At 30.4% G+C, this 26845-nt stretch overlaps 1 protein-coding gene and 1 non-coding gene across 2 annotated transcripts; both read left to right on the top strand.

Annotated features, from left to right (window-relative positions):
- The first annotated feature begins 1353 nt into the window (after nucleotides 1-1353).
- On the top strand, nucleotides 1354-17634 carry LOC134683906 (tyrosine-protein phosphatase non-receptor type 20-like). The gene is made up of 8 exons (XM_063543214.1): nucleotides 1354-1455; nucleotides 3853-3919; nucleotides 4346-4407; nucleotides 4926-5042; nucleotides 6145-6267; nucleotides 7593-7735; nucleotides 12746-12887; nucleotides 15959-17634. Exons 1-8 carry the CDS (start codon nucleotides 1384-1386, stop codon nucleotides 16031-16033), a joined length of 801 nt encoding a protein of 266 aa, XP_063399284.1. The 5' UTR covers nucleotides 1354-1383; the 3' UTR covers nucleotides 16034-17634.
- Nucleotides 17635-25801: 8167 nt separating this feature from the next.
- LOC134685837 (small nucleolar RNA SNORD71) lies at nucleotides 25802-25884 on the top strand. The gene has a single exon (XR_010101453.1). It is a non-coding gene; the product is annotated as a small nucleolar RNA SNORD71 (small nucleolar RNA).
- Nucleotides 25885-26845: the final 961 nt, after the last annotated feature.

The raw sequence follows: 26845 nt of genomic DNA on the forward strand, positions 1-26845 counted from the left end.
TATAAACGAGTATTCTCTTTTTCGAATATATAAATGATTACTAAAAGTGAATGCTAGGCAAGTTATGCATTTATGCAGTAGAAAATTATTCTGTCGACGCATATGTTATAATAGTTTTAATTGTATTGAAATTGATGATACGACTACTCTGTACAAAGTTGAGCGTTTAAGTTGTTCAGTCTTTACTTCAGTTTCCATATTACCATGAGCAACATGACGGTGGTTACTAGTGAAGAAGGATGCTATTTTGTGAACCTGCGATCACTACAAATTTGATTGTCGTTTGTTATTATGTAGAGCTTTGGAGACGTGTTTGTGTGTTCGTCGTAGTTCCTTATTGCAACCACTTTGTTAGTTATTCTTCAAGTTATAAGATATGAATGACCATATGATATTTTTCTGCCTCTTATTCCACGTTTCGTTTTACAAATGAGTTTTTGTCAATCGCGATACTTTCTACTAATACATAAACTTTCTAATAACTGTTATTTTAGTATTGTGCCTTGTAGGTGATGTCCACAGATATAGCACTGCAAGGAATGCTGACGAATACGATTTACCCAACCAAATTGACGATAATAATACATTAGGGACTTCGGGAAGTCTTGTAAGTCTTGCTGTGACTTGAATTGCGTTTTTATTTAATTTTCGATCGTTCTTTCGCGTTCATGTTCAGCACATTTTGCAAGATTCAAGATTCAATGTTTAATTAGAGTCTTACCACTTGTAATACATATAATACAATCATCATAATATATGCATTTAATATAACAATAATTTTATAAATCGAAATAGAAAGTGCCATTCTATAAAGAATTATGAGAGACTATGAAAATCAATATAAATAATAACTGTATATTTATTATGTCCATAAAAAGTTTCTGTTAAGTAAAACAATCCAACTACAATTTTCATGTATATCAAATATTTCAAGTTTATAAAAACATGACCAACAATCAAGCATATAAAAAACTATTTCTTCTAATTAAAATAAAATATAAAGAAACCTATCATCATCACATAAAATATTAAATTCACCATTACTTCTTTTAACTTTTTAACTTTTTGAAATAAACGTTCACGTAAATCTGCATGTAATGGACAGTCTAAAATAACATGTTTCTCATCTCCGATTTTATCATTGCACACAAAGCAAACTTATTATGCATTATCAATTAATTAATTGAATAACAAATTAAACAAAAGTTGTATCTGTGCCATGATGATATGCAGGCATTGGTTTTACGGTATGAAACTACTGTGTACTTACATACAATAATAATGCAAACGGATTCTACAATAAATACATTTCATGTTACATATCGCATATATTTTCATTTTTTGTAGGATGACAGAAACGAACCTAAGGAAACTCGATCTTTCATGGTTCCTGAATTTCTCAAACTGCTTAATGAAAAAGATAAATACACAAGACAAGTTCAACTTGAATTTAAGGTACGAGACTTCATATTTATGTAAACAGTTACCATTATGAGTGCATTTTTTCGCTATGAAACGCCTGTTTAAACAGTAAAATTACAAAAATACTGAACTTAGAGGAAATAAATTCGGAAAGTCCATAATCACATGACAAAATCTAATAACAAAACGCATCAAAAACAAATGGACAAGAACTGTCATATTCCTGACGTGGTACAGAAATAATTTTAACTTTACCACTTGCAACCTTGTGAGCAATATTGTTCTTTCACAGAAATCATGATAAGAATATCAATCCCTGACCCCTCGTTTATACATGTATAAAATAGTGGATTAAACCTGGTTTTTATAGCGCTAACCTTCTCATTGTGATGACAGTCTCATCAAATTCTGTTATGTTTACATTGATGCGTTAACTAAACAGACACAATAAATAAAATGTTCAACATACGAATACATCAGTCATCATCGTATACAAATTTTAAAAGGAACAATTTAACAGAACACAAAAACATCTATCTACAAGCCTATTCATTGATTTGTGTGTCTCACGTCAGAAAATTGTATACCTCACATAGATTTGTCGTTCAATGTGCGTACAAACAATTTTAAAATTTACATAGGCAATTTTAGCATACACTGTTAAAAAATCAAGAGTATGTAAGAATAAATTTTAGAAATAGACCAAGATTTAAACTAGTCCAAAAGTTATACTAGTATATAGGATTTATAAGAATAGACAAATTGTTAATTCCACTACACGAATGAATGATTTTGACGTTTGTGGTTCAACGGATTTTGTATTTCATAATAGAGATATATCATAATGTCATAAAATAGAACACTATCATACTGACGGGATCTTTTAAAGTACAGAGTCACGTTCGTACGTTGTCACACATACACTTAGGTTCTTCTATATAGACTATACAAGGAATGTTCTTCCTCTTGTTAATGTACGAATTAAATAAAATAAATCCATGAATATAGACTCACTTGTTCCTTATACAAAACTTATTGAATAGATATAGAAAGATATGGTATGAGTGCCAATGAGACAAAATCCAAGTCATACTTTATAAAAATTAATTTTAGGCCAAGTAATGGTCTTTAACACAGAGCATTGGCTCACACCGAACAGCAAGCTATAAAAGACCTCACAAATCAATAGTGAAAAACCAATCACACGGGAAAACCACCGGTCTGATCTTTATAAAGAACGAGAAAAACATGTGAACCTCATCAAGAAACGACAACTTCTGAACATCAGATTCCTGATGGTTTTTTTTTCTTTAATCAAATGTGTGTATTTTTTGTGTCATCAAATATATGCCTGTCACTAAAACAAATGATAAGACTTCAATTAGAACATTTTTTACGGCCGTATAATGTTTTTGTTTTATAACGAATGCATTATATACGTTTTCAATGAACTAAACGTCAAATTATATTCGTATGTTAACTATACGTGGTACTCTATTTCTTTTTCATGGATTACCGAAGAAAAAAACATAGGCGCCGTTAAACATATTTAACCCCATCCCGTTCTGTTTGAGCCTGTCAAAAGTAATAGCTTATTGTTCAGTGGCTGTTGTTTTTTCCTCTTTTTCATGTTTGATTTTTTTATTGCTTATAAATGGCGTTATTTGTAGCTTTTGATAGTTTGATATGTGATATGGATTTTGCTCTTTTAAAGGACTCGTGGGAACCGATATTTATGGATAGGTGTTGTTTGGTTTCTGCTTGAAAGTTGTCTCATTGTAAATAATAACACTTTTTTTCTATTTTAATAGAAGGAGATGTTTGGACTTCCACATATCGAATATATTTATGGTCATCTGTGACATGATTATTCCGAAGGAGTGAAAGAAAGGCCAAAAAATGACAAAGGAACATTCAAACTTATAAGACAAAACTAACTTACAACACCATGGTAAAAACTAAAAACGACAGAAAAACAAACAGAAGTATGCAAAACATAACATGAAAAACTAAAGATTGTGCAACACGAACTTCTGAAGTGGTTCGTGATTCTGTTTGGACAATTTGAACATATCCGCCATTATCTATGAAACAGATTTTCACCAACAGTCAACCAAATTGTGATGGTATCCATAAAATTCCCATAGTCATAATTTTAACTTACCACTTGCAACTTTGTGAGCTATAATGCTCTTTCACAATAATTATGATATGAATATCAATCCTTGAACCCTCGTATATACATGTACTGGAATGTTGCTACATAAATCAAGTTACGGTCACAACATTTAAGCTTATTTAATAGACAATTATTAACAGTACTATAAGGGATAATGATCTTATATTTAACCAGTAACAGTCTTGACGAATCGTTGACTCAACTCAAACAAGTAAGATAAAAACATTTTTTTTATTTATTTTAATATTTAGAATCTTTCGGAATCTGACAATCCTTGCCATAGCGGAAGTGAATACTATAACGAAACAACATCGTTAAGTAAGTATTACAAAATCATATATATTAAAAGTTTTTCAAGACAAAGTCATATACAATTTAAAGGTAACCACCTACTTATGGAAAAAAGTATTGACACAAGCAATAGTGGTACACCGGAAATAAGACTACTAGTTTTTATGAAGAAATAGGAATGACCACAAACATGTTTACTTACGGACATACTTTACATCCGCCGAATAAAAGTATCCCACAAAAAGGAGCAAGCTATACGGCTATACTCATAATTTAGTCAAATATTTTTTAGAGAGAAAAGAAGCAAAGCATATACTGAAATGCAATTCTAACTGAGGATTTTGAAGTAATTGATAAATATCAATTATATAATTCTGACATATAATCATATAGATCTTAATTATCTTGATAACCATGCCACATACATAGTATATTAATACATTTTCATTTTAGTGAAACACAATAATCCAGCTAGTAATACTTCTTACCAGAATACAGCCTTAACCATAAAAGAGGTCTGTACTTTTATACTTTAACGTATATGTGTTAAATAAAAGACAATATAATTATAAGTTACCAAGGATTCATTCATAGTTCAATAGTAACGAACAATTCATTACCAAATATTTAAACGACGCATGCGTGAAGACAAACATTTAAAGAAAAACATACCATAGAAAACTATAAACCATGCAACACGGATCCCAAGATGTACTTATTTCTTTCCCTCAAGTTTTACTCTAAAAACAATATAGCTACTTTACTATTCGAGGAGTGCCGTACGTGCAATTACAATACATTAACAACTATATTCACCACCGCTTTGACTATATTTGATCAGAATTAATGCGTCGTTATCTCTTATTTGTTAATGAAAAAGGAAGCTTTTGAAAAAACCTCGACAGGGAAAGATTAAATTGTATCAATGAACATTGATTGTCTATATAAAAAAGAAATAATATTATGGCACATTACAATGGATACCTATTTGTGTATGTGGATTAGCAATAAAATGACTTTTAATTGTTTGTAGAGGTGCACGTTATTAGCGTCAGCAGTTCCACAGCCGAATTCTATTGACCAGTTTTGGGAGTTTGTAAACAAGAACGGAGTAGAACATATTATCCTCCTTACTAAAGAAAACCAACAGGTTTATTTCGTACCTTGAAATTGGCAGATCAGATTTAATATTTCTTTTTTTTTCTGTTAAGCCGTTAATACATGCGTTATACATTAGAAACTACTCTTACCTACACGAAATATGGATAAAATCATATTGATAAAATTATTCACATTCAATTTAGTAAAATATTACTGTAAAAACGCATTGAGGCAAGATACAAGCAAACCTTACATCAGTTAAACATTTTGATATAAAGCTATTTATATATTTCGTTTGTTGACAGTTAATATACATTCAGTTCATGTTAAGACTATTCAGTACCTGCTATTTACCTGTAAACATCAACATCATACAGACTATATTATGTATGTATGTATCTATCCCAAGTCATGAGCCTATAATTCAATGGTTGTCGTTTGTTGAATTGTTACATATTTGTTTTTCTTACATGTTGTTACCTTCATCAGGTCGTTAATTTTCTCGTATGAATTGTTTTACATTTGTCATTTCGGAGCCTTTATAGCTGTCTATGCGGTATTTGCTGTTCAAATTGCTTAAGGCCTAACGGTGACCTATAGTTGTTATTTTCCGTGTCATTTGGTCTCTTGTGGTGGGATGTCTCCTTGGAAATCATACCACTTCTTCTTTCTTTATAAACATTCAAATTTACGGTAAAGGTAATCATGGCTGAACTTCCTGAATTCATGTTTAAACGTTTTAGATCAAGCTGAGATCGACATAACGCTTCGGATTAATAATATTTTACAAGTGTTAGATGGTAGAAGCTAAAACATAATTTCACACAACAGTCATCAGTCAGTGAATAAATTGTGTGCAGGAATCTCGCAAAATACTATGTTCTAAAACTTGATATATGTATTCAATGACTGTTATTATACCCGTCTATATTCGTGCGTTTATAGTTTAAGTGTTAAAGAAGACTTTACAAAAATAACAAAAACAAAATAGAAATTATTTAGAAACTAAATCAGATCCTTTTTCTACAAGTGTTCGGGTTAAAACAGTCTTGATTTTGTAAATGATAGTGGACTTAGCTTATTGCTTATATATCTGTTCATTATACTTATGTGATCATGAGGAAAATTATGTAATTAATTAATCAATTTAGGTTTCAGAATTTTACCCAGGTAGTCATAAACCAATAGAAATGAACAAGTTTAAACTTGAACTCGATTCATCGGAAAAGAAAAATCAGAATCTATTTGTGTTTCATTTGCAGCTGACAAATAAGGTAAAAATAATATAATAAGCTTTTGTAACTTTTGAAAAAAATGCTTAAATATTTTAAACAATAGACAATACTTAGGCAAACTGTCGTTCAGATGATGATATCGTGTAGGTTGTTCCAGAATAAATAATGAAAAGCATGCTTGTTCATATCACGTTTGTTATTTGAAGCAATATTTTACAAAGATCACAGAAACCTCGAAACAAAACTGGCAAAGCTATGCTATAACACTGTTAGAATCCAAGAACATCAGTTGTTCGACCTGTTAGTCAAATGTGTTTTGTTTAAATATGCTTTTTCACTTTTTTGTTCCTTTGGAAAATATTGTTTGTGCTGTTTTTAGACCCTTCTTCAACGAATTTTTGTTTACATGCACACGTATAAAAATTGCGGTTTTTATCCAACGCAATCATAGGTTTGAACGTAGTTTTCAATTTAGACTTGTTTATATTTTTCGTTTGGACTTTTCTCATATTTTCCCTCCGGTTTATATGATCTGTTCATCCTATATTGACTCTTAAAATTTAAGAGTTTGTCTGAAATTAAGGGTAAATTATATGGATTTCCGAATACCGTTTCGATTCCTAACATTACTGAAGAGACATATATTGTCGAAATCGAGATCTGGTGTACAAAAAAAGAATGGTCACCTTGTGTTTGTGGCATAACATCTCGCCACAACTTTGTTCGGTCTTCTGTTTAGTATTAAATTTATATAAAGATCCATTTTGTTACATCTTGTGATCAATTATTTGGCAATCGCCAATGGCAGTCATCAGGGTTTAAGAACATCGGTTGTTCGACCTGTTTGTCAAAGGCGTTTTGTTTAAATATACTTTTTCACTTTTTTGGTCTTTTGGAAAATGTTGTTTGTGCTGTTTTTTTTGTTTTACATGCACACGTATAAAAATTGCGGATTTCATAGCAAGTTGCTTGTATCTGGTATAGGACTATGCCATCTGTGGAAAGTTGCCCATATACCTCCGCATGTGGACCATTTCGATTCTATACTTGATTTGAATAAGAAAAGCCTCATGCAAAAATATTGTCAAATAAAATATCACAAATTCAAAAAACACCTACACACGTTGATCATAGAAAGCATAATGTGACTAATAGTTTTGTAAAGGAATAGTTTATCTCTTGTTTTTTTATTGCTTACTTGTTCAGAAGCAATGTACTAATTTATTAAAAAATGTTGATCTTTGTTCACATTTCTAATGAGTAAAAACAGAGTTATCATTTCTATTTATTACTATAAAGTATTGATAATCTGCCATATAAGTCTGTAAATTAATATTTACACTTTTTTTTATTTTATTCTGTAGAAAACAAAATCAAGTACTTCTGTCAAGATTTATGAAACAACGAATTGGAAAGAAGAAGATAAGCATTTACCATTGGAAGTCTTATCACAGCTGCTTGATGTGACCAGATTGTCGAAGTCTAAATCATCACTCTTAATGACCAAGTAATTGTGTTTATCTATACAGACTACAATTTGATATGACAAAATACAGAAACAAATTTATATTAGGATACGTGAATCTTGAAAGTTTCTCAAAAATAACTAATTATGGGACAAATGTAAAATGCGTCATAGGTTTCTGCCAATGTTTTGGTTTCTTGATAAATACAAAGAGAAATCAGAGGTAATCATTTATCCCGAAAATCCTTTAATAAAATAGACAACAAATAAACGAGCGTTATCTTTTCTTTTTGTTATCCGACCATTAACACGAGGTGAAGCCCCTAACTTTACTGCTAGTTTTAAAATGTTCCCTTTTACAAGTTTGAATTGAATTATATAGGATAGAAACCAAATTTCTTTGACAAATATACCTGAATATCACTGTTTGTAGAGTAGAATATGCATGCCCTTTTTATAATAGAACTACTATAAACATTCATCTATCAGTTTGAAACAAAATTAGTTTTGAAACAAGAAAGATTTGTATTGACAGATGTGAAAGTGTACCTACTATCACCATATTTCTGTTTTCTCGGGATGTGTTATTAAATTTTACAATAGATTTTGGTTACTTAAAATAATACAAAGACGTAGATTTTGTGATACATGTTTAAAAAAAGATAAATAATATAATCAATAAATCAACAACTAATTGACCTAGATTCGACAAAAATAATCTGGCCCAAGACCACAATTAATGACCCCGCTTTTCGTTGTCCACGAATATAGTTCCTTTTAATTAGAGTGTATTTTTCCTTAATTTTTTTTCTTTCCTTTCCTCACTCATTCCTTAAATCTTTTTGGGTGGAAATGAAAGAAGAGAGGTCAAATAATTTTTTGGAGGTTGTATTTTAACTGATTTTGATATGGAATGAGTGATTAGGTCAAGTGCAAAAAGGTGATATTTACAGTTTTCGGAACATCTCTTGACTTGTCAATAGGGGTATGGATGTGTATTGGCTAAATTTGTAAAAGTGATTGCTTCAATCTTTCTGAATTTTGGATATATATTTGGACTAGGACAATACATTACACACACAAAAAATTTGACAAAAGTGCATGGTGCAATTTTTTTAATGATGCAAAAGGTTATAAAGAACTGATAGAGGAATTAATTGTGGTCTGTGGCCTAAGAGGTGCATTTCAGCAAATTTTGAATTTTTACTTTGGCATCTTTTCTGAATGATCTATTGGTATTGATTTGTCAAACTATTTGAGAAGAAATGATTTTCACTTTCATTTGATAGAAATTTTGTGAAAAAGTCACTTTTCAGGTTAAATGCCTAAAATGTAGCTTTTTCACTTTTTTCACAATTTTTTCAAAAACAGCATGCTTAATTTCTCTCTGACAGTTTTTTTCTGATATCTATTTGTGTTTGTGGTATTTATTTCAGTTGTTTAACTTATTTGTGAACTCTGAACACAAAAAAAAGTAGATAAAAAAATAAAATGAGTGCAAAATGTGCTGTTTTAATAGTCTAAGGCTAACGGTCAGTATACGCAGCAGGTGAAATGTGAAGTTCTATGCACTTAAAAGTTGTATTCCAAAACAGATTGCACTGAACCTACATCAAAAACACTTATTACTGGTTGCTTAACCATTTCTGTTTCACAGACTACCTTTACTTTCTTCTGTTGGATAGCTAGTGGTTTAAATATTGGCCTTTTGAGGCTGAAATTTCATTCAGTTTTTAAACAGTAAAGTTAATAAACTTTGCATCAGACCATACTGTCTGCATATATAGTTGAAAGTGACAGTCTTGTTGCATCCAGGCTCCATGTTTTATCATATCTGAGCACAGATTTTAGCAAAAAGAAGTATATCTCCATCTCCCATATCATTTATATGCTTTTAAATATGCAAATGTGGGGAACGGCCTAAACTGGCAATCTGTTTTTTTAAGCATAACATTGCTAAAGACCATTTTATCCACAGGTGTTATGCTATTTGAAACTTATATTTTCATCAAAAGTACATTTATAACCTGTTAAAGTTTGTTTGATAACTTAACAATTTCAGAAAATTGTGGTAAGTGAAAAATATTACATTTGATATAAGGCCTCACCCTAATTGAAAACCTCTATTTTTTGGCACAGGCTCATATAAAATTAACTTCTGGCCATTTTTCATAAGTCTGATACATGAAGTATGCTTTCTGTTGCTTTAAATAGATGTTAACTTATACATAGAGACATTAAAAAGTGTTAGTTTTGGTATCTTTTGGTTTTTAGAAGCTCAAATTTGATAGTTTTAATTGTTCTAATTCAACGCCACAATTCAGCACCCAAAATTCAGATATAAAAAATGCCACATTTTTTTTATTTGGTATCATATGGCTTTAAAACTTTGTAACCTGTTTTATAATATACTAAGCTTGAATCACGCCAAGTTTTATTAGAATTGGTCAAGTTTTAGGCCCCTAATAGGCCCAAGACCACAATTAATGACCCCGCTTTTCGTTGTCCACGAATATAGTTCCTTTTAATTAGAGTGTATTTTTCCTTAATTTTTTTTCTTTCCTTTCCTCACTCATTCCTTAAATCTTTTTGGGTGGAAATGAAAGAAGAGAGGTCAAATAATTTTTTGGAGGTTGTATTTTAACTGATTTTGATATGGAATGAGTGATTAGGTCAAGTGCAAAAAGGTGATATTTACAGTTTTCGGAACATCTCTTGACTTGTCAATAGGGGTATGGATGTGTATTGGCTAAATTTGTAAAAGTGATTGCTTCAATCTTTCTGAATTTTGGATATATATTTGGACTAGGACAATACATTACACACACAAAAAATTTGACAAAAGTGCATGGTGCAATTTTTTTAATGATGCAAAAGGTTATAAAGAACTGATAGAGGAATTAATTGTGGTCTGTGGCCAAGTTAAAAAAAAACAGGAAAAGAAACGTATGTAACCATTTTGAATTGTATTTAAACAAACACATTAAAATTGTTCTCGCATTGAGTGAACTTTTGTAATCATACGTTAACAATAGACGTTATCATTTAGATAATAATACTGAAAACTATATAAAAAAAAATGTTTTGATCAATGTCTTAATCGTAGTAATCATGGTAATATTTACGAATAATGTGTTATTGACATTTTTGGTGATAACAATTTTTAACTTTTGTTAAGTTTAGGAATATATCTCCCTTATGCATCACATTTAATCCGGTCATAGTACTGACTTAATACACTGTTTGTCCCATCAGCTCTTTAATGTTTCAAGACAGTTCCGGATTTTTCAACATTTTGACTAAGAACATCACTTAAATAACGTTAGTTGTTGAAATGTGCATCTGGTGAAATTGGAATTATTACATGTATTACATTTTTTAAAAATCATCTTGAAACATTAAGATGAACTATTATTTGAATATAGAAAATTCTAACATTGCAAAACCAAGGTCAATCGAAAACGGTCATTTTGATCTGAACAGCTCTGATCAATAAATTATTAAGTCATGACAAGTCTTGCACTTATATGTTCAACAACCGTTCAGATATTTCAGCTCACAATTCGCTTACAGTAATTTTGACTTCATTTTTCAGAATTTTATCAGATTTACATATGAAACTCTATACTACGATTTATTGACTAGAATACTGATATTTTGTTAGTAATTTCTTTTGAGGTTGGATAGTGACTTTCTCTTTGGTTTCGTTTTACCGTTTGCATATTTCTGAATCCGTTCTCTATACCAGAGTTGGCAGTGATATTTGAGATTTCAGTGAACTCAACCTTCGTATAACATATAAATTAGCGAGTCAGGAATTCCGTAACTGCAATAACTCCTATACGTAGGAAGCATTTCTTTCATTAATATAGCCGTTAATACAGATCTCGTAATTAAAAAAAATATATACATATAAACTGTATTATGTTTTCAATAATCTTATGTTCATGATGCCTCTTCTGCTGGATTGTTGGTCCCCGGAAGTGTCATAATGGTTAAGATTTCTGATTGCCATTCAAGTCTGCGAAAACATGGATTAATCTGAAGTTAACTTTAACTTTGACATTTTCTAACAATTCTCAGTAACTGTCTAAGAAATTTAATTGGTGTCATTTGTTCTTTCTACTTGTTTCTTTTCCATTCTTAGTAACAATCTGACTACGTATTTGTTTTTATTCGTTCTTAGGTTATTGAGTTACACCAGTGTCCCGGTAGTGAGACATATTCAGCGATCACACTTTTGTCGTTGCCTTATTCTTCTAGTTAGTGTCAGAAGGCTATAACTTGGTGATCTTCGTGGCTTATTTCAGGTCAAAAATGCCGTAGGTGTCTTTTTATTGATTCATATGTTGAATCGTTGAAGGCAGTATGATAACTAATAATATTAGCATGCATGTGTCTTGTGGACAGTTGTCTCATTTGCAATCTTACCACAATTTTTTTTTAATTTTAACATTTGAGGTTGAAAACAATAAACTATGTTCTTTGTATTCGCGACTGAATTATTATTATATCAATGCACTCAAAGATGCACAAACTAGATGATTATGTTATTTTGAAGACATTTATCTCCCTTATGAATCAACAGTCATTGCGTCACAAAAACCATACAAATGAAGCAAACCCCGACCGAAGTACATGTATATCTCTCAATTACATCAGTTTTTCCATGGCAAGACAAAAACTATTCTTAAATAATGATACTAGACCTATACTGACACTCGGTGACAAGGCAGTATTAAAATCAACGTTCAATGACACTACATACTTTATTTACGTTGCATTAAACGCAGAATGAACGAAAAGTGAAAGCTATCAGATTCTTGTGCGAACGTTTTCAATTTAACAATAGCAAATATTATAGAGGAAAAATATCTGTTGTATAAAAACAAAAAATACAAACCACTATTCAGAATTAGATGCACTTATATGATATCAAAGCTAATAAAATATTAATAGCAAAAAAGGTTACTGAAACATGTAGATTATGTTAGCAGGATTACCGTCGTCAAGTACAGTTATGGTATTTTACTGGAATAATTTATTTTTCAGTGATGAGTTAGATATATGTATGGCTGGGATATTAAAAGTGTGTGCAGACGTGTTCCGGGCTATTGATGAGAGCACAAGCTTTAGTGTTTTCCAGTTGGCCAAACAAGCCAGAAGTCATCATCCAAGGATATTCCAGGAAATAGTAAGGTTTTTTAAATAATAGTATTACTCATGAAAAATGTATGCAACTGCTGGTGACATGAATATAAATTATATTGTCATTTATATATTAGTGTTTGCAAAAGCATGAATTATTTTTATCCTAGGCATATATTACCGTAGCCGTATTTGGCACAACTTGTAGGAATTTTGGGTCCTCAACGCTCTTCAAATTTGCACTTTTGATAAAATTTGTCTTTTTCATCTCTTAATACTATCTCAGTTTCTTTGCCTTATATACGAAAAAACAGTGTGTCTCAGATTGACCCGATATTATATACTGATTATTAAAGCGAAGGCCGTTTGAATATTCATTGTCGAATTATTAACCGAAAGTTGAGACAATATGCACGTTTAGATGTTTCAATAAATTTGCTGCTTTGAAAAATAAGAAGCCAATAATTCAACCATTCTTCCTGTTGGAAATCTGTTTAATACGAGTTGAATTATTGTGAAACCCTTACATTTATCAGGTGTTTCTCTACGACCTTTATAACATTTAGAATGACAGAAAATACGAAATGGTTCGCATCAGGATGAAACATTGTTTGATTTGTGATATCAAAACCAAAAAGGTTTTTATCTTATTCACTTATTGTTTACAAAGTATGTATTATAAAACACAAAGTCTACTGGTTACTATTAACTATTTTAAGATTAGTTATTATAAACTCAATACCACATGTAAAAAAGAAATGAAAATTCAAAATAATTCAAAAAGGGTTCAGTTTGGTTGTATGAACATGTAACCTGTGTCATGCGAATCAAAAGTATAAATATGTTTCAAATAGGAATGGAACACCAATTAATTGCAAATTTTCAGATCTGATCTGATACTTATTATCTAAAAATCTTAAACTGCAAAAATATGTTGCTGGTGAGTTGGGTCACGACTGAGTTTAAAGGTAACATTATTATTGATACGGTGATATAAAAAAAAACTTTTTTGTGTTTATTTCAGTCACCAGTAAATCTTCATAATTAAGTTCATGTCACCAAATTCAAATTTCATTATTAAACACTCAGGTGTCACAATTGAAACATAATCTGCTACACGAGATAACCCCTGGTTTTCAGTATGTTTCGTGTGGATCTTTGGTGGTCTATGTAAAGTTTTTTAGAATTTTATTGGTCATTAACGTCGTTCTTTTACTTTTGACATACGGTTTTGATATTATCGTAGACTAATATGTTTAAATATCCCTTTGAAATCTGCGGCCTTTGTTGATAAGCCAGTGTACACCACTGTTCATAAAGTCTGTGTTGACTTAACGTTCACGAGTGGAAGGCATCATTTCAGATATGTGCATATAATACAATGGCGCAGCGGAGTATAGGACATGTGGAATCGACAATTAGAAAGTTAAAATCGCACTCCAAAGTTTCTCATAGATTTTTGTTTGTAGACTTTAATCTGTCTCAGTATCAAAGAAAAGGTCAAGATATGAAGCAAACATTTTAGTTTCTGTAGTATCCTTTATAAAAATCTACATAGGAAATACAATTACTGACTGACTGATGTGTGGGTAAAAGAGAGACATGAAAACTTCAATATATCTGATTCAATAAATAAAAGAACTAATTCAAGCAAAATGGGTTTCTTTAGGTCTTTGAAAAGCTTCTGCATTTCAAATTACAGTGCCAACTGTAAATACTATCATGTTATGTATACCTATGTATTATTCGTATCCACTTTAATTATAAACAATTTTCAAACGAATAGAATGAACCATATATTTTCATCTATGAATGAACTAAAGTCCGAATCATCCGCGTAATGTCGGGTAAATTTCATCATTACACCAATACATTGTGTCAAAAAAACTCGATTTACTGTAAGTGGTAAATAAAAAATCAATATTCCACTTTCGCATTTAAGAAAGTAACACTATTTAGGGGATGGAATTGAATGTTAGCTTCTTTGAAAATGTTAAAGCCAAGTTTCAACGGACTTTCTAGTTTTGTTATCGTTTGGAAATTGTCGGATCCCTATTTCTAAAATAAACAACTGAAACACTTATTTTGCCTCATTTATAATAAAATCATAATAACACAACATTAAAAAAAATTACGGACACCCAAATAATTCAAGGATACAATAAAACATCAACAGAAACAAGTAATATTAAGTCCAAAATATTACAGCAAAACTATGTACTCAGCCCAATTATGGCCGGGACACAACTATTCGGAATTTTTTAAAGTAAGATATTGAATTGCAGAGATTTTTGAAAGCTTAAAAAATATCGTTGTAAACAATCTTACCTCATAAAAAGATGTGTACCTAAAATGAAAAAATAAAGTTTTATTACTTAATAGTATATCCGATATACATGTAATCCATTTATCAGCGCCTTACTGTATGGTGGTGAAATCGAATAAAACACAAAATGTCCCCGTTAACAGAAGTTTTTACCTTCATAATTTGTCATCTAAAAGCTTCTAGGATTATCTCTTTAGATTAATGCACAGAGCATTATGTTTGATGTTTGAATAAAACAAAAAGGAACGATATTCGACGGCAGCTTTTGAATTAAAAGCCAAACTACATGCCCCTTATAATCTGCATTCGAAGTCAAATCTGCTGACAACAAGCTTGAATTAAAAAAAAGAAAAAAGCACTATACGACTTTTTGACGACCAATCTTAAATTCCAGTTAAATCATTCTATTAGGACTGTGCCAATTTTTAGACGTATACCATGAAGTGAAATTAAATTCTTTTTGTAATCGACTTTTCCCTATTCTGTCACCGCACTAGTTAGTTTCTTCTCAATGTATGAGTTTGACTGTCCCTGTGGTATCTTTCGTCCCTCTTTTGATATAATTTTAAACCTACACTCAACTTATCAATGCATCAATTTAACTATATTATAAGGAATAATTCCACGATTAACTGGATTTCAACTTTATACAATGCAATTTATTCGATTGCTTATCAATATCGAACTCTTTTCAAGATCAGTTTTTGGTCGTAATGTTTGCTATTAAAAAGGATTAAATAAATCACACCGAGTTGTACGAGACATATTTATTTTTTTATTTATCATTTCAGACAGATTATGAACTTTGTTACCTGTTGATACAATACCACTTGGAGAGCAATCATTTATATGATGCAATTGACTAAGAAGTAAATACACAGATGTTTATCATGTACATACTAGAATACTAGTTTTGTCAATGTTGAAGCTACTTTAAATTTTTATCATATATTCATGATTATTTTGTAAGATTGCTGTCGTATGGATGAATATCCTTCAAGTTTCATCCAATGATATCACATGTACATAACAGCTGTAGTCATTATAATAACGAAATTTGAAAGTGCAATGACAACAATAACATAAAAGATAATAAATAATAGAGATGGGCTATTTAATTTTGTACATATATCGTAAGTTTCTTTAAAAGTGTTTGTAGTACGATTACTTCGACAAGATTTGTAAATGTTGTTTGTTTGACTCTATTTATATTTATTATGTTCATTGTAACTAGTTAATTTTTTATATCAATCTTTTTTTGAAGCTCATGTAATAGAGTTCTGGCATTTCAATATAATTTGCTGTGTCAACAACTCTAAGTTATGAACATGATGAATGTTTAAATCCAATATTTTTAATTTTAAAATTGAACAAACAAAACCAGTTTTCGATTGCAAATACAAAATTTATTTATAAAAAATTTAATCATGACAAAGTCTAAAATAGTGTAACTTCACTTGCGGCGATACAAACAAGATGAGGCGACACGTCATGATTTCATAATTTTATATATTGGTGAATTGTTTGACCCGTTTTAACCTTCATCATTACAAAAAATTGCCCAAAGCTCTTGTTTTATTAATTACGTTTAAGTGTATCATTTTGCTACCACCAGTACTTTTCTGTTATAATTCAAAATAATTGACGTTGCAATTGAACCACATAATGTGATTGAGATTAAGTATATCTGATATGTAATATGGATGTCAACTCATGGAAGTAAAACGTATCGAGTACCAGTTTATTTTATTGTTTGATTCACGAGTACTTAATGTAATTACTACGACACATTAAGCCAAATTTGTTGATCTATGAAAAATGTTCACATATTTTCGTTGTCAGCTTAAAGGATATATCCCGTGACTTCCAAACAGAAAATTTAGAATAAACTCACGAAAAGTGTGAAAGTTATTTCGATTGTGTTTCACAAGAAAAATAATCATACATGCACATGCAATATGTCTAAACAGCAAACCGAATCGTTGAGTATCATTTTTGCTATTCGTTACACAGTTCTACCTGGCAATAAACGGATATATCTAAATACTTGTAAAGAGCCAGTCTGTGATAAAACCATGCAAAATGGTCCAAATCAAAAATATTCCAATCAGACTGATATTTTGTATTTTAGATACCTTATATGTAATAACTATTTGTGCAAAATATTTAAAAAAAATATTCAGCCATTATTTGTGTATGCCGAACTTTCGATAATTGTCTATTTCTGTACTGACAAATGGCAATTTCAAGCCTATTTTAGGGTATTTTGATCTGATTTTTTCTGTTTTATAGAAAAAATACAGCTTAATGATAACAAATATTTTAACAAACAACTTGAAATGAAAGGAAATTATGATAATTCAAAAAGTTGTGAGATTTCTCCATACCCCTACTAACAGGTTGAAATTGCATGGTTTTGAAAAAGTGCCGATTCAGCAAAATTTGTATATTTTTAAAGGCTTGAATCTTGTAAGATCATATTTTATTTTCAATAAAATGATATATTTCATGAAGTTTATATATTTATCTATAAAATGCAAGAAAATGGTGCTCGGCAAATGATACCTTCTTACAAGAAAATAATAATTAAAGTTAGGCCTGGAGGCCATTTTGCATTTTTTTTTGATTTTTTTATCTGTTTCATTAGAAACTTTTTAAAAGTCTGTAATAGTCAAAATATAAGAAAAATAACGACTGAACTAATGTTTACTGGTTATATTTATTGAATAAACTAAGTTTAACTTAGTTGAAATTAGAAAATATACTAAAGGAGTAAACCCGGGAAGACCGCTTTTTTGCATTTTTTGCCCCTAAACTGAGCATTTTTACCATATATTTAAAATATTAACTTAAAAAAGGGCTGTTTTATATACAATACTTTGTACATTCATCAGGTAATACCATCATGAGTTTTACACAATTTAAGCATTTTATAATAGTCTAGTTTTTAGACGCTTTTGTCTAAATTCAGAGTGGCCACAATTGAGAATCTTAAAATTTTAAAACATGTTGTATTTGATAATGATTCATAAAACTGTTTAACATATATGAGATAGAGACTCAACATGAATGAAGCCCCTTGCAATTTAGACAAAAATACTATCATATAAATACTAAAAATTCTAAGCACGTCTCATTCAGATGAAATCTTTTCTAAAATAGTATGAAAATGTAGACAAAATTGTACAAATTGCACATTCATGTTATCTATTTCCAGAAAAGAGGAAGATTTAATAGTTTTGTGAATTTCATAGAATTGTGCCTCTTACCTAGAAAAGTTCTATATTTTGTATATTGTGATAAAGCTTTATGCCAAAAAAATGAAGAGACTACTCCTAGTAGTTTCCTGATAAAACTGCAACTGAAATTTTAAGACGCTGACATGAACCAGTTAGTTATCCCTATGTCAATTCTGGGAGAACTGGACATTTTTTCTCCAAGAATGTAATCTCTAGCAATTGGAGGCTTGGGAATAAGACATGTAAAATACAGTTGGCGTATTACTACCAGCTGAGACAAACACAAATATTTCGAATTGCAATAAAATTTATTTCATAACCACATGTAATTACCAGATACTCCGCAGGGTGCAGCTTTATACGACTACAGAGGTCGAACCCTGAACAGTTGGGGCAAGTATGTGCACAACACTTAAGCTAGATATATCTCCGAATTTGGATTGTGATTAAATAGTTGACACAACAGAATGAGTGTGGTCTAAGAACTTAAACTTAAAAACTTTAAAAAAAAATAAAAAATTTGACATTTACCTATTATGGTCCGATATCCAAAATATAATTACATGGTTAGATTCAGCATATCATATAACCCCAATAATTTAATTTGTGATGAAATCAAATAATGTTCAATTTATGACCCTTTAGACCTCAATATGGACTCATTTGATAACCAGGCCCAAATATTAAAAATCTAAATACATTAAACCTTTTTCAACTGATTTTTATAGTTCGTTCTTATGTGTTACTGTTATACCACTGTCCTAGGTTAGGGGAGGGTTGGGATCCGGATAACATGCTACATTATTTATGTATGAGCCTGTCCCAAGTCAGGAGCCTGTAATTCAGTGGTAGTAGTTTGTTTATGTGTAATATATTGTTTTTCGTTCATTTTTTTATATACACAAGGCCGTTAGTTTTCTCATTTGAATTGTTTCACATTTTCTTATCGGGGCCTTTTATAGCTCACTATGTGGTATGGGCTTTCCTTAATGTTGAAGGCTGTACAGTGACCTATAGTTGTTTATGTCTGTGTCATTTTGGTCTCTTAATTGTAGACAGTTGTCTCATTGGCAATCATACCACATCTTCTTTTTCATTTTGTCATTAAAATGTTAATATACATGTAATATTATGGTGCTCTACAGTAAAGAAAAACATGGAAAATGGTCTAAATACAAGTTTTTAGTCATGAACGAACATGATGAAGGTATTAGCAAAAATGAGTAAAAATTTGATAGATCTGAAAAAACTTAACATAATTTGCCATCAATATCCATTTTAACTAAATATTAAACAATTTTTCATCATCAGAGTTGATTTTTTTTTTATAAAAACAAGCATTCTGTGAGTAATACATGGCAATACATACTCCCCAAACCGTTACAAATTCATTGTAATCGAACAAAATTTTAACTTGATATATAATTTGTCATGGTGTAAACTACATAAAAATATTGAGACAAAATCTTCAAGGAAAACAAAACAAATTGTTGAATTCTGACTATCTAAGTGAATTTTTTTTATGTCCAAAGACCACAACTCTGCACACAATATCAGACTGGGAGAAAACTGAATCACTAAATACCAAAGAAAAGGAAAAACATTCAAAATGTCATTTTGTCTTTAAAAGAATGAGTTAATTCCGTTTGAACAGAAATCTTCTATTGAATTAGTGTTTCATCAAACATTTTATTCTAGATAAAGGGCTTCAACTGAACAAAGATAAAAATTTAATGCGTGAATGATTAATTTGACCTGTAACTTGTCATGATATATCAATAAACCAAATATCAAATCAAAATCTACAAGCACAAAAAAGTCTTGATTTGCCGAAATGACAGATAGACAGACTGACAGACAGACAAACGCAGTGCAAACCTAAGTCCACCTAGACGTTAGCCGTTAGGAGACTTTAAAATCAAAATTTCAAAGTATCAACAAACAGGAAAGAGATGCACTTTAGAGAGGGAACATTCAAAATAATTTTGGAAAAGCTTTCGTTTTTAGAAGAAGGAGGGTCACCTCAAATGTCTTTCTTTTATCTTGATTTAATCTGAGATATAAATCAAAAACTTTTATATGGCACATTACATATGCAAATATAAACTTTCGTCGTAGAGGGAAAAAATGGCCACATTTTTTACATACGCTCTAATAGACACAACTTTCTAATCTAGAAACTTAATGAGTGATTGTCCCTATAATTGGTTGCATTCCAATCAAAAGTTTCAAAGAGGAAGATTTTTTTAAGAACAAGTATGTTCACAACTCTGTTTCGTATAACACGCTTTTTAAAAGACTGTCATCAATTGAAAGTGTGTGAAAATCAGGTGCTCCACAGGGCGCAGCTTCATACAACCGCAGTGGTTGGACCCTGGACAGTTGAGGCAAATTAATTTTGGTCATAATGTTCAAGCTTGATGCTGTCTGAATTTGAATTGTGATTGAATTTTTGACAAAATAAAGGTTTAAGTAACAAAATAAACGTGGTCAAAGATCACCAAATCTATTGCACAATACTGTGCAATTAAAGATTTCTTCTTGAAAATTTTCAAAATTTGAAATTTGAAAAATTTTGAAAAAAAAAGAAATCCCTTAAAAAATGGTTTACAAATCTCCCCCCCCCCCAATTTTTTTTTTTATTGAAACCCCCTTTAAGCAATAACCCTTAAACACAATCCAATCCTTTCCATTTCAGTATAGAACCTTGTAGTACAATTACAGAAAGATCCATATACATTAACCCAAGTTATTGTTTGGAAACTACAAACATGTTTCTGTTTGTCCCTTTTTTTGTCCCTTATTTCTACAAATTTTGGGCAATTAATCGAAAACTAAATCCCAGCCTCCCCTTGGTTATATGGAGCATTGTGGTACAATTTGAGAGAGATCCTTACAATTACACACAAGTTATTGTCTTGAAACTTGAAAAATTGTTATTTTTGGCCCCTTTTTGGCCCCTTTTTGGCCCTTAATTCCTAACTTTGAACCCATGACCCATTTCAATGAATCCAAACCTTCTTCTAGTGTGGTTTTAAACATTGTGATACAATATCAGAGCAATTGAAATACTTATACACAAATTATTATCCTTAAACAATAAAATTCTTGTTTTGGACCCCTTTTGGGCCCTTTATTCCTAAACGATTAGGACCATCATCCCAATAATCGATCCAAACCTTCTGTTTGTGATATTGAACCTTCAGAAAAAAGATCATAAATATCTATACACTTAAACTAAAGTTATTGTCCGGAATATAAGTCTACTTTGATCAGTTTTAGTTAAAATATTAAGGGGCAAAAACTAATACAATTAGTGTATTTTGTCGATATTTTGGAGCATTTTTTACCAGTTTTCCAATATTTGCAAGGCTAAATTTTGTTACTTGTCTTAGAACTGATATGCACCTTTGAACAATCCTAAAAGTTGATCAAAATAAATATGATCTTGAGAGAAAAAACCTACTGAGTACATGTACTACATTCAAGTTATCTAATACATCTGTATCTTTTTTTTTTTTTCTTTTTTTTTTTTTTTTGTATCACGAACCTCTCTGGCAACCTGCCAAAAGGTAAAAAAACGTCAAAATGCATTTTTTCTTTTTTTATATAATATTCTTTGCAAAATATAACAAGATAATGCTATATCTAAGAGATATGTCAATTATCCAGACCTTTAAAAAGTACCTAAATATGGTGATTTTTTTGCCTTTTTTTTTAAATAATTTACAAATATGCAAATAAAGCTGTAAAATGGGAAATAGTGTGAATTTACAAAAAAAAAATTATCTTTACTCCTAAATAGCCAAAGATATTGGAAATATATATAATGTTGCCAAGTTATAACTACCAATTTGGGCGAAATTTGAGATTTTGCATGGTTTTATGGCAGACTGGCTCTTAACATTCCTAGTAAATGAGGATTACATATTAAATGATTGAAATCAAAAATCGATTCAAATGGATTTGTAAATATAAAGCTATTTATTTGTTGATGTTTTTTTTCACTAATCAAAAATATTAGGAGATTATTAACGTATGTTTCATTGCATACACCTTGTCAGTGGCAGTGTATTTGTTTTTTGTTGTATATTTTTCACTGAATGTCATTCTATCATGATTGGTGTAGCGTTTTCATGACTCCGTCTTGAACTTTTCATTTTTATATATATGCACAAAACTTATTTCAGTTGCACATTAGTCTACCCGTTAATCATGTTCATTAATAAACTCATCATAGATACAAAAGACTCGTCAGTGACGCTCGAATCCAAAAGAGTAAAAAAACAACGATTTAGCCAAATACAGCTGAGGTTATCTTTGTCTGATCATGAGGTAGTGTATTCCAAAAAAGGAATAATCAATAAAAAAAACTGAGTATAATGGATATGTGATTTCTGGGTCATTAACATATAGCTTAGTTATTTCAAAGCACCATTGTTTTTTTTTTGTTTGGATTTTCTATAGAAAATTTTGAAAACTTGAGTGTACATGGTTACTAAAGCTTGCACACAGGTTATTAAAAAGGGGAAACTTTGATTGGTAAACTTCGAGAGATGGGTATTTATTTATATGCAATGATAATGTTATGTGATTTTTTTTCTATAGAACTGGACAGAATAATTATTTATTCGAGTCAATTATTTCCTTATTTGAAACAAAGATAAAATATATTACTTTGAAAAGTGCAAATTTAACATAGACTAATAGGGGGAATCAATAGTGGTTAAAAACCTAGTATGCAAAGGTGCACATGTACTTTGACCTTGTAAGTACTCTCATTTGTTAAAATGTCTTATTATTCATGTGAAATATTAAGAAAAAATGAAATATTGTTAGATGATTCAGTCTCCAAAACACTTTGTTATGAGACTTTTTCCAGAAAATAGTACTCTACCATGAAAATATGTTGACAACATTCATACTTAGTGTGTTGGCGCGCTTTTTCTACATTTTCCTATATTCTGCAAAGAAAACTTTAATAAAATTGGTATAATTGAATTCAATTATTTTATGAAGCAGTGGCAACAAACTATTCACTAAAGGAGAAGCCTTTTTTTATTTAATTTATAACCAATAATTAACCAGATCCGGGTCGATTCCGATACCGATACGAATAGTATATTCGTATCTGTACGTTCCGCATTTGACAGGAGCACCATCAAACGTTGTTTTTTTTTTGGGATTTGCTATATACACGGGTAATAATAACAGGGTTGACACTACTTAGTAATTTAATCACACTACTTAGTAATTTAATCATTGTCACGTAATTTAATGATTGTGACTGTTTATTTAACGCATCATGTAAATGTAACGGAATTTGATGAGACTGTTATTAAAGTGAGAGGGTTAGCACTATAGAACCAGGTTTAATCCACCATTTTCTACATTTGAAAATGCCTGTACCAAGTCAGGAATATGACAGTTCTTGTCCATTCGTTTTTGATGCGTTTTGTTTTTTGTTTTTTTGATTTTGCCATGTGATTATGGACTTTCCAAATTGATTTTCCTCTGAGTTCAGTATTTTTGTGATTTTACTTCATATTGTTTGCTATTGTACATGAAGGTTATTATGATATTACCAATATTTGATAAGTTCCAGATCGACCGGCTCAAACAGAAAGATTTCGAAAGCGGGTAAAAACTGTGCATCGTATAATCCGCATGACTTTATCAGACGACAATATCAATACTAAAAATTCAAGCTAAAATAAGGCTTACACGTAGTTTTATACTTTAATTCAGTCACAGACCTGCATACACAATAATAAAAGAGGTATAGATAGATAGATACAAGATTAAACTTTTAAATGAATGCAATATTTTTATTATGCAATCATTATGCAATTTATTATTATGTAATTAGTATCAAAATCTCGGTCAGTTAACTTGAACAAATTTAGCTCTTTCATCTCTTTAACTATACAGAAAATTTTAACACAATCTTAATCAACACATCATGTGCTTCAAAAGGGTGTCTCAAATTGTCCCTATGGTATTTCATTCTCTCATAAATTTCTACTTCGTATGAACATCCTAATCACATAAAAGACGATAATTTTTAATTAGGTGTAAAATTTGTTCTATACATTCTATCTAAAATCTGAGACACCCGCTTGTAGATAATGGCCATAGGAACAACATCTAATAAAGTCAATCCTCTAGGAATACATAAGAAAAAGCTAACTCCATTTGAATGTGGAAATTTGAGGAAAAATATTTTAGACAGTTTACATCATTTTTAGTTACATAATTTTTGCATCATACTTACATTGCATTTATTTAAAAGAGTAATATGTTAGCTATCCACAACTACCACTTTTATATATTTTCAAGCATTATTAAGAAAGTTATAGCATTATTAAAATTGGGAGTTGGAGTTATAAAATCTTTGTATTGTGCTTCCTTCAGAGATTCATATTAATTTTTATTGTTGCATGTTTATATAAATAAATTTTCTGAAGCCTATGTTGTTTGTTTTATAATTAGAAACATGATTTATTCCGCTTTTAGGTGGCACGGTAGTATTTGCTTTCCAGTATTTAGGTTGCTCTTTTGTGTACCCTACTTAGGTAAATGTATCTAAACAGTGTGATTGGACAAAAAATACAGTATCAACTGAACATACTTTCCCAAACTGAGTGATGAATCAGGTGAAGACAAATATCAAATAACTTTACATACAGATGAAAATGAATTTTTGAGAATTTTTTTAAACTTTTTATTCACTGCACCATAAAAGACCTAAAAGTACTAGTGGCCTTGGGTTTTTAGAAATAGCAAAAAAAGTAAACGGTCATGATACATATTCAAGTTCATTTCTGAATAGTAAAATGAAAGTACTTCAGTTAACTGTGAATGTAGAATTTTTGCAGTGTTAGAAAGTGGTGAAAATTCTAAGAAGGCTATCATTATCCCTTATGGGCCAGGAAATACTACCGTGCCACCTTAAATGGATTCGCAGTCTAATGAAAAGTTGTAAAGAATTGTATGGCAACATTTTATTATAGCGGCTGTTGAATGTTTAATGGCTACTTGCGTAAGGTCGACAAGTAGTCAGTTCATTCATGTAAAACACAGATACCATTTCCAATTAGAACAATAGGTAGATTCTGCAAGTTCTATACATGATGTGCTAGGAATGAAAGTATTTTAAATAAAAGCAGATATCTGCCAACTGACAGCCCATTTTGTTGACGTCATTATAGTATAGTCTTTCAAATTTTAACTACATCAGTTATTCGTTGATTTGTACAAAATGCTACACAGTTAATTAAAGTATAGGTATTCCTAAGCCAGTGTTTATTGTTTGAAGAATCGTAGTGCAAAAAATAACCATGTTTATAAGATACGATAATAGAATTGTCAACGATCTCAATAAATGATTATATATATGTTCCGGACCATATCAATAAGTGGACCATACGCGTATGGTTATGATCATATGCGTATACTCATATGGTCGACGGTACGCGTACGACCATATGAGTATAATACTCGTTAGGTTATAACCGCGCCGGACCATATGAGTAGTTGGACCATATAAGTATTTTTTTTCAAATTACATTATAAACGTTTCAATAATACAAAAAGTGTATCTAGAATATAATTGAAAGATTAGGTCTTCATAATATAAATATCAGGCATAATCCTTCCCGTTAGGGGTTTAGTATCATACATATATAAGAAGAATTATAGCTTTTTTCACTTGCAAGTTTTGGTTTGTGCACGATTCTTTTTATTTTCACCTTTTCTTTGCGAGTGAAAAGCTAGCCTTTTAGCAAGTGCGAACAGTTGTACCGAGTTTTGGACCAATCCGATATGGTTACGGTGTTTTTAAGAAGCTCTAGATTTCAAATATCGTAACATGACTGCAATACACCATATTCACAAGACAACTTAAAAAAATAAACTATGTTCTTTTCCAGTGACTTGTTGTGAAACACTTCATTAAGAAATTTTTGGAATTTAAGTCGACAAATTGCCTTTTACTTGTAATAACAAATCGGTAATAACCATCGGTATAAAATGTGTTTGTTATGGTTTTGACAAGTAAGTTAAATGAGCTATGTGAAACTTCTTACTTTGATCAAGCTCGTCTTTTAATTTAATATAACAATAAAATTTGAATATATGATAGCGTCTTTTTAAAGAACAATCATACTATTTGAAGAATTTAGAATTAACAGACTGTTGATTATTTTGAATATTGCACTGCTAATGCTAATTATATAAAGTTTCAAAAGTAAGCAAATTATTAGACTCTTTCCGTCAGTTTTTAGTAAAATAGTTGACTTATTGCGTAACAGTTCATTAATTTATTTTTGGAAGTTTATATATCTTCCCAGGTCAACATTTTGCCATTTACTCTTAATAACATATCGGTAATGAAAAACAAATGCGTTTACTGTAGTTTTGACTAGTGATGAAATTAAT

This window comes from Mytilus trossulus, chromosome 9 (assembly GCF_036588685.1).
Source record: "Mytilus trossulus isolate FHL-02 chromosome 9, PNRI_Mtr1.1.1.hap1, whole genome shotgun sequence".
Lineage (NCBI taxonomy): Eukaryota > Metazoa > Mollusca > Bivalvia > Mytilida > Mytilidae > Mytilus > Mytilus trossulus.

What these genes read in the sequence shown, in the direction of transcription:
- LOC134683906 (XM_063543214.1), top strand. Translation starts at nt 1,384, where the DNA reads ATGGTTCCTGAATTTCTCAAACTGCTTAATGAAAAAGATAAATACACA. An exon ending in TAACGAAACAACATCGTTAA is followed by an intron (nt 3,920 to 4,345) that starts GTAAGTATTACA and finishes TTTTCATTTTAG; the next exon opens with TGAAACACAATAATCCAGCT. An exon ending in TCATCACTCTTAATGACCAA is followed by an intron (nt 7,736 to 12,745) that starts GTAATTGTGTTT and finishes TTTATTTTTCAG; the next exon opens with TGATGAGTTAGATATATGTA.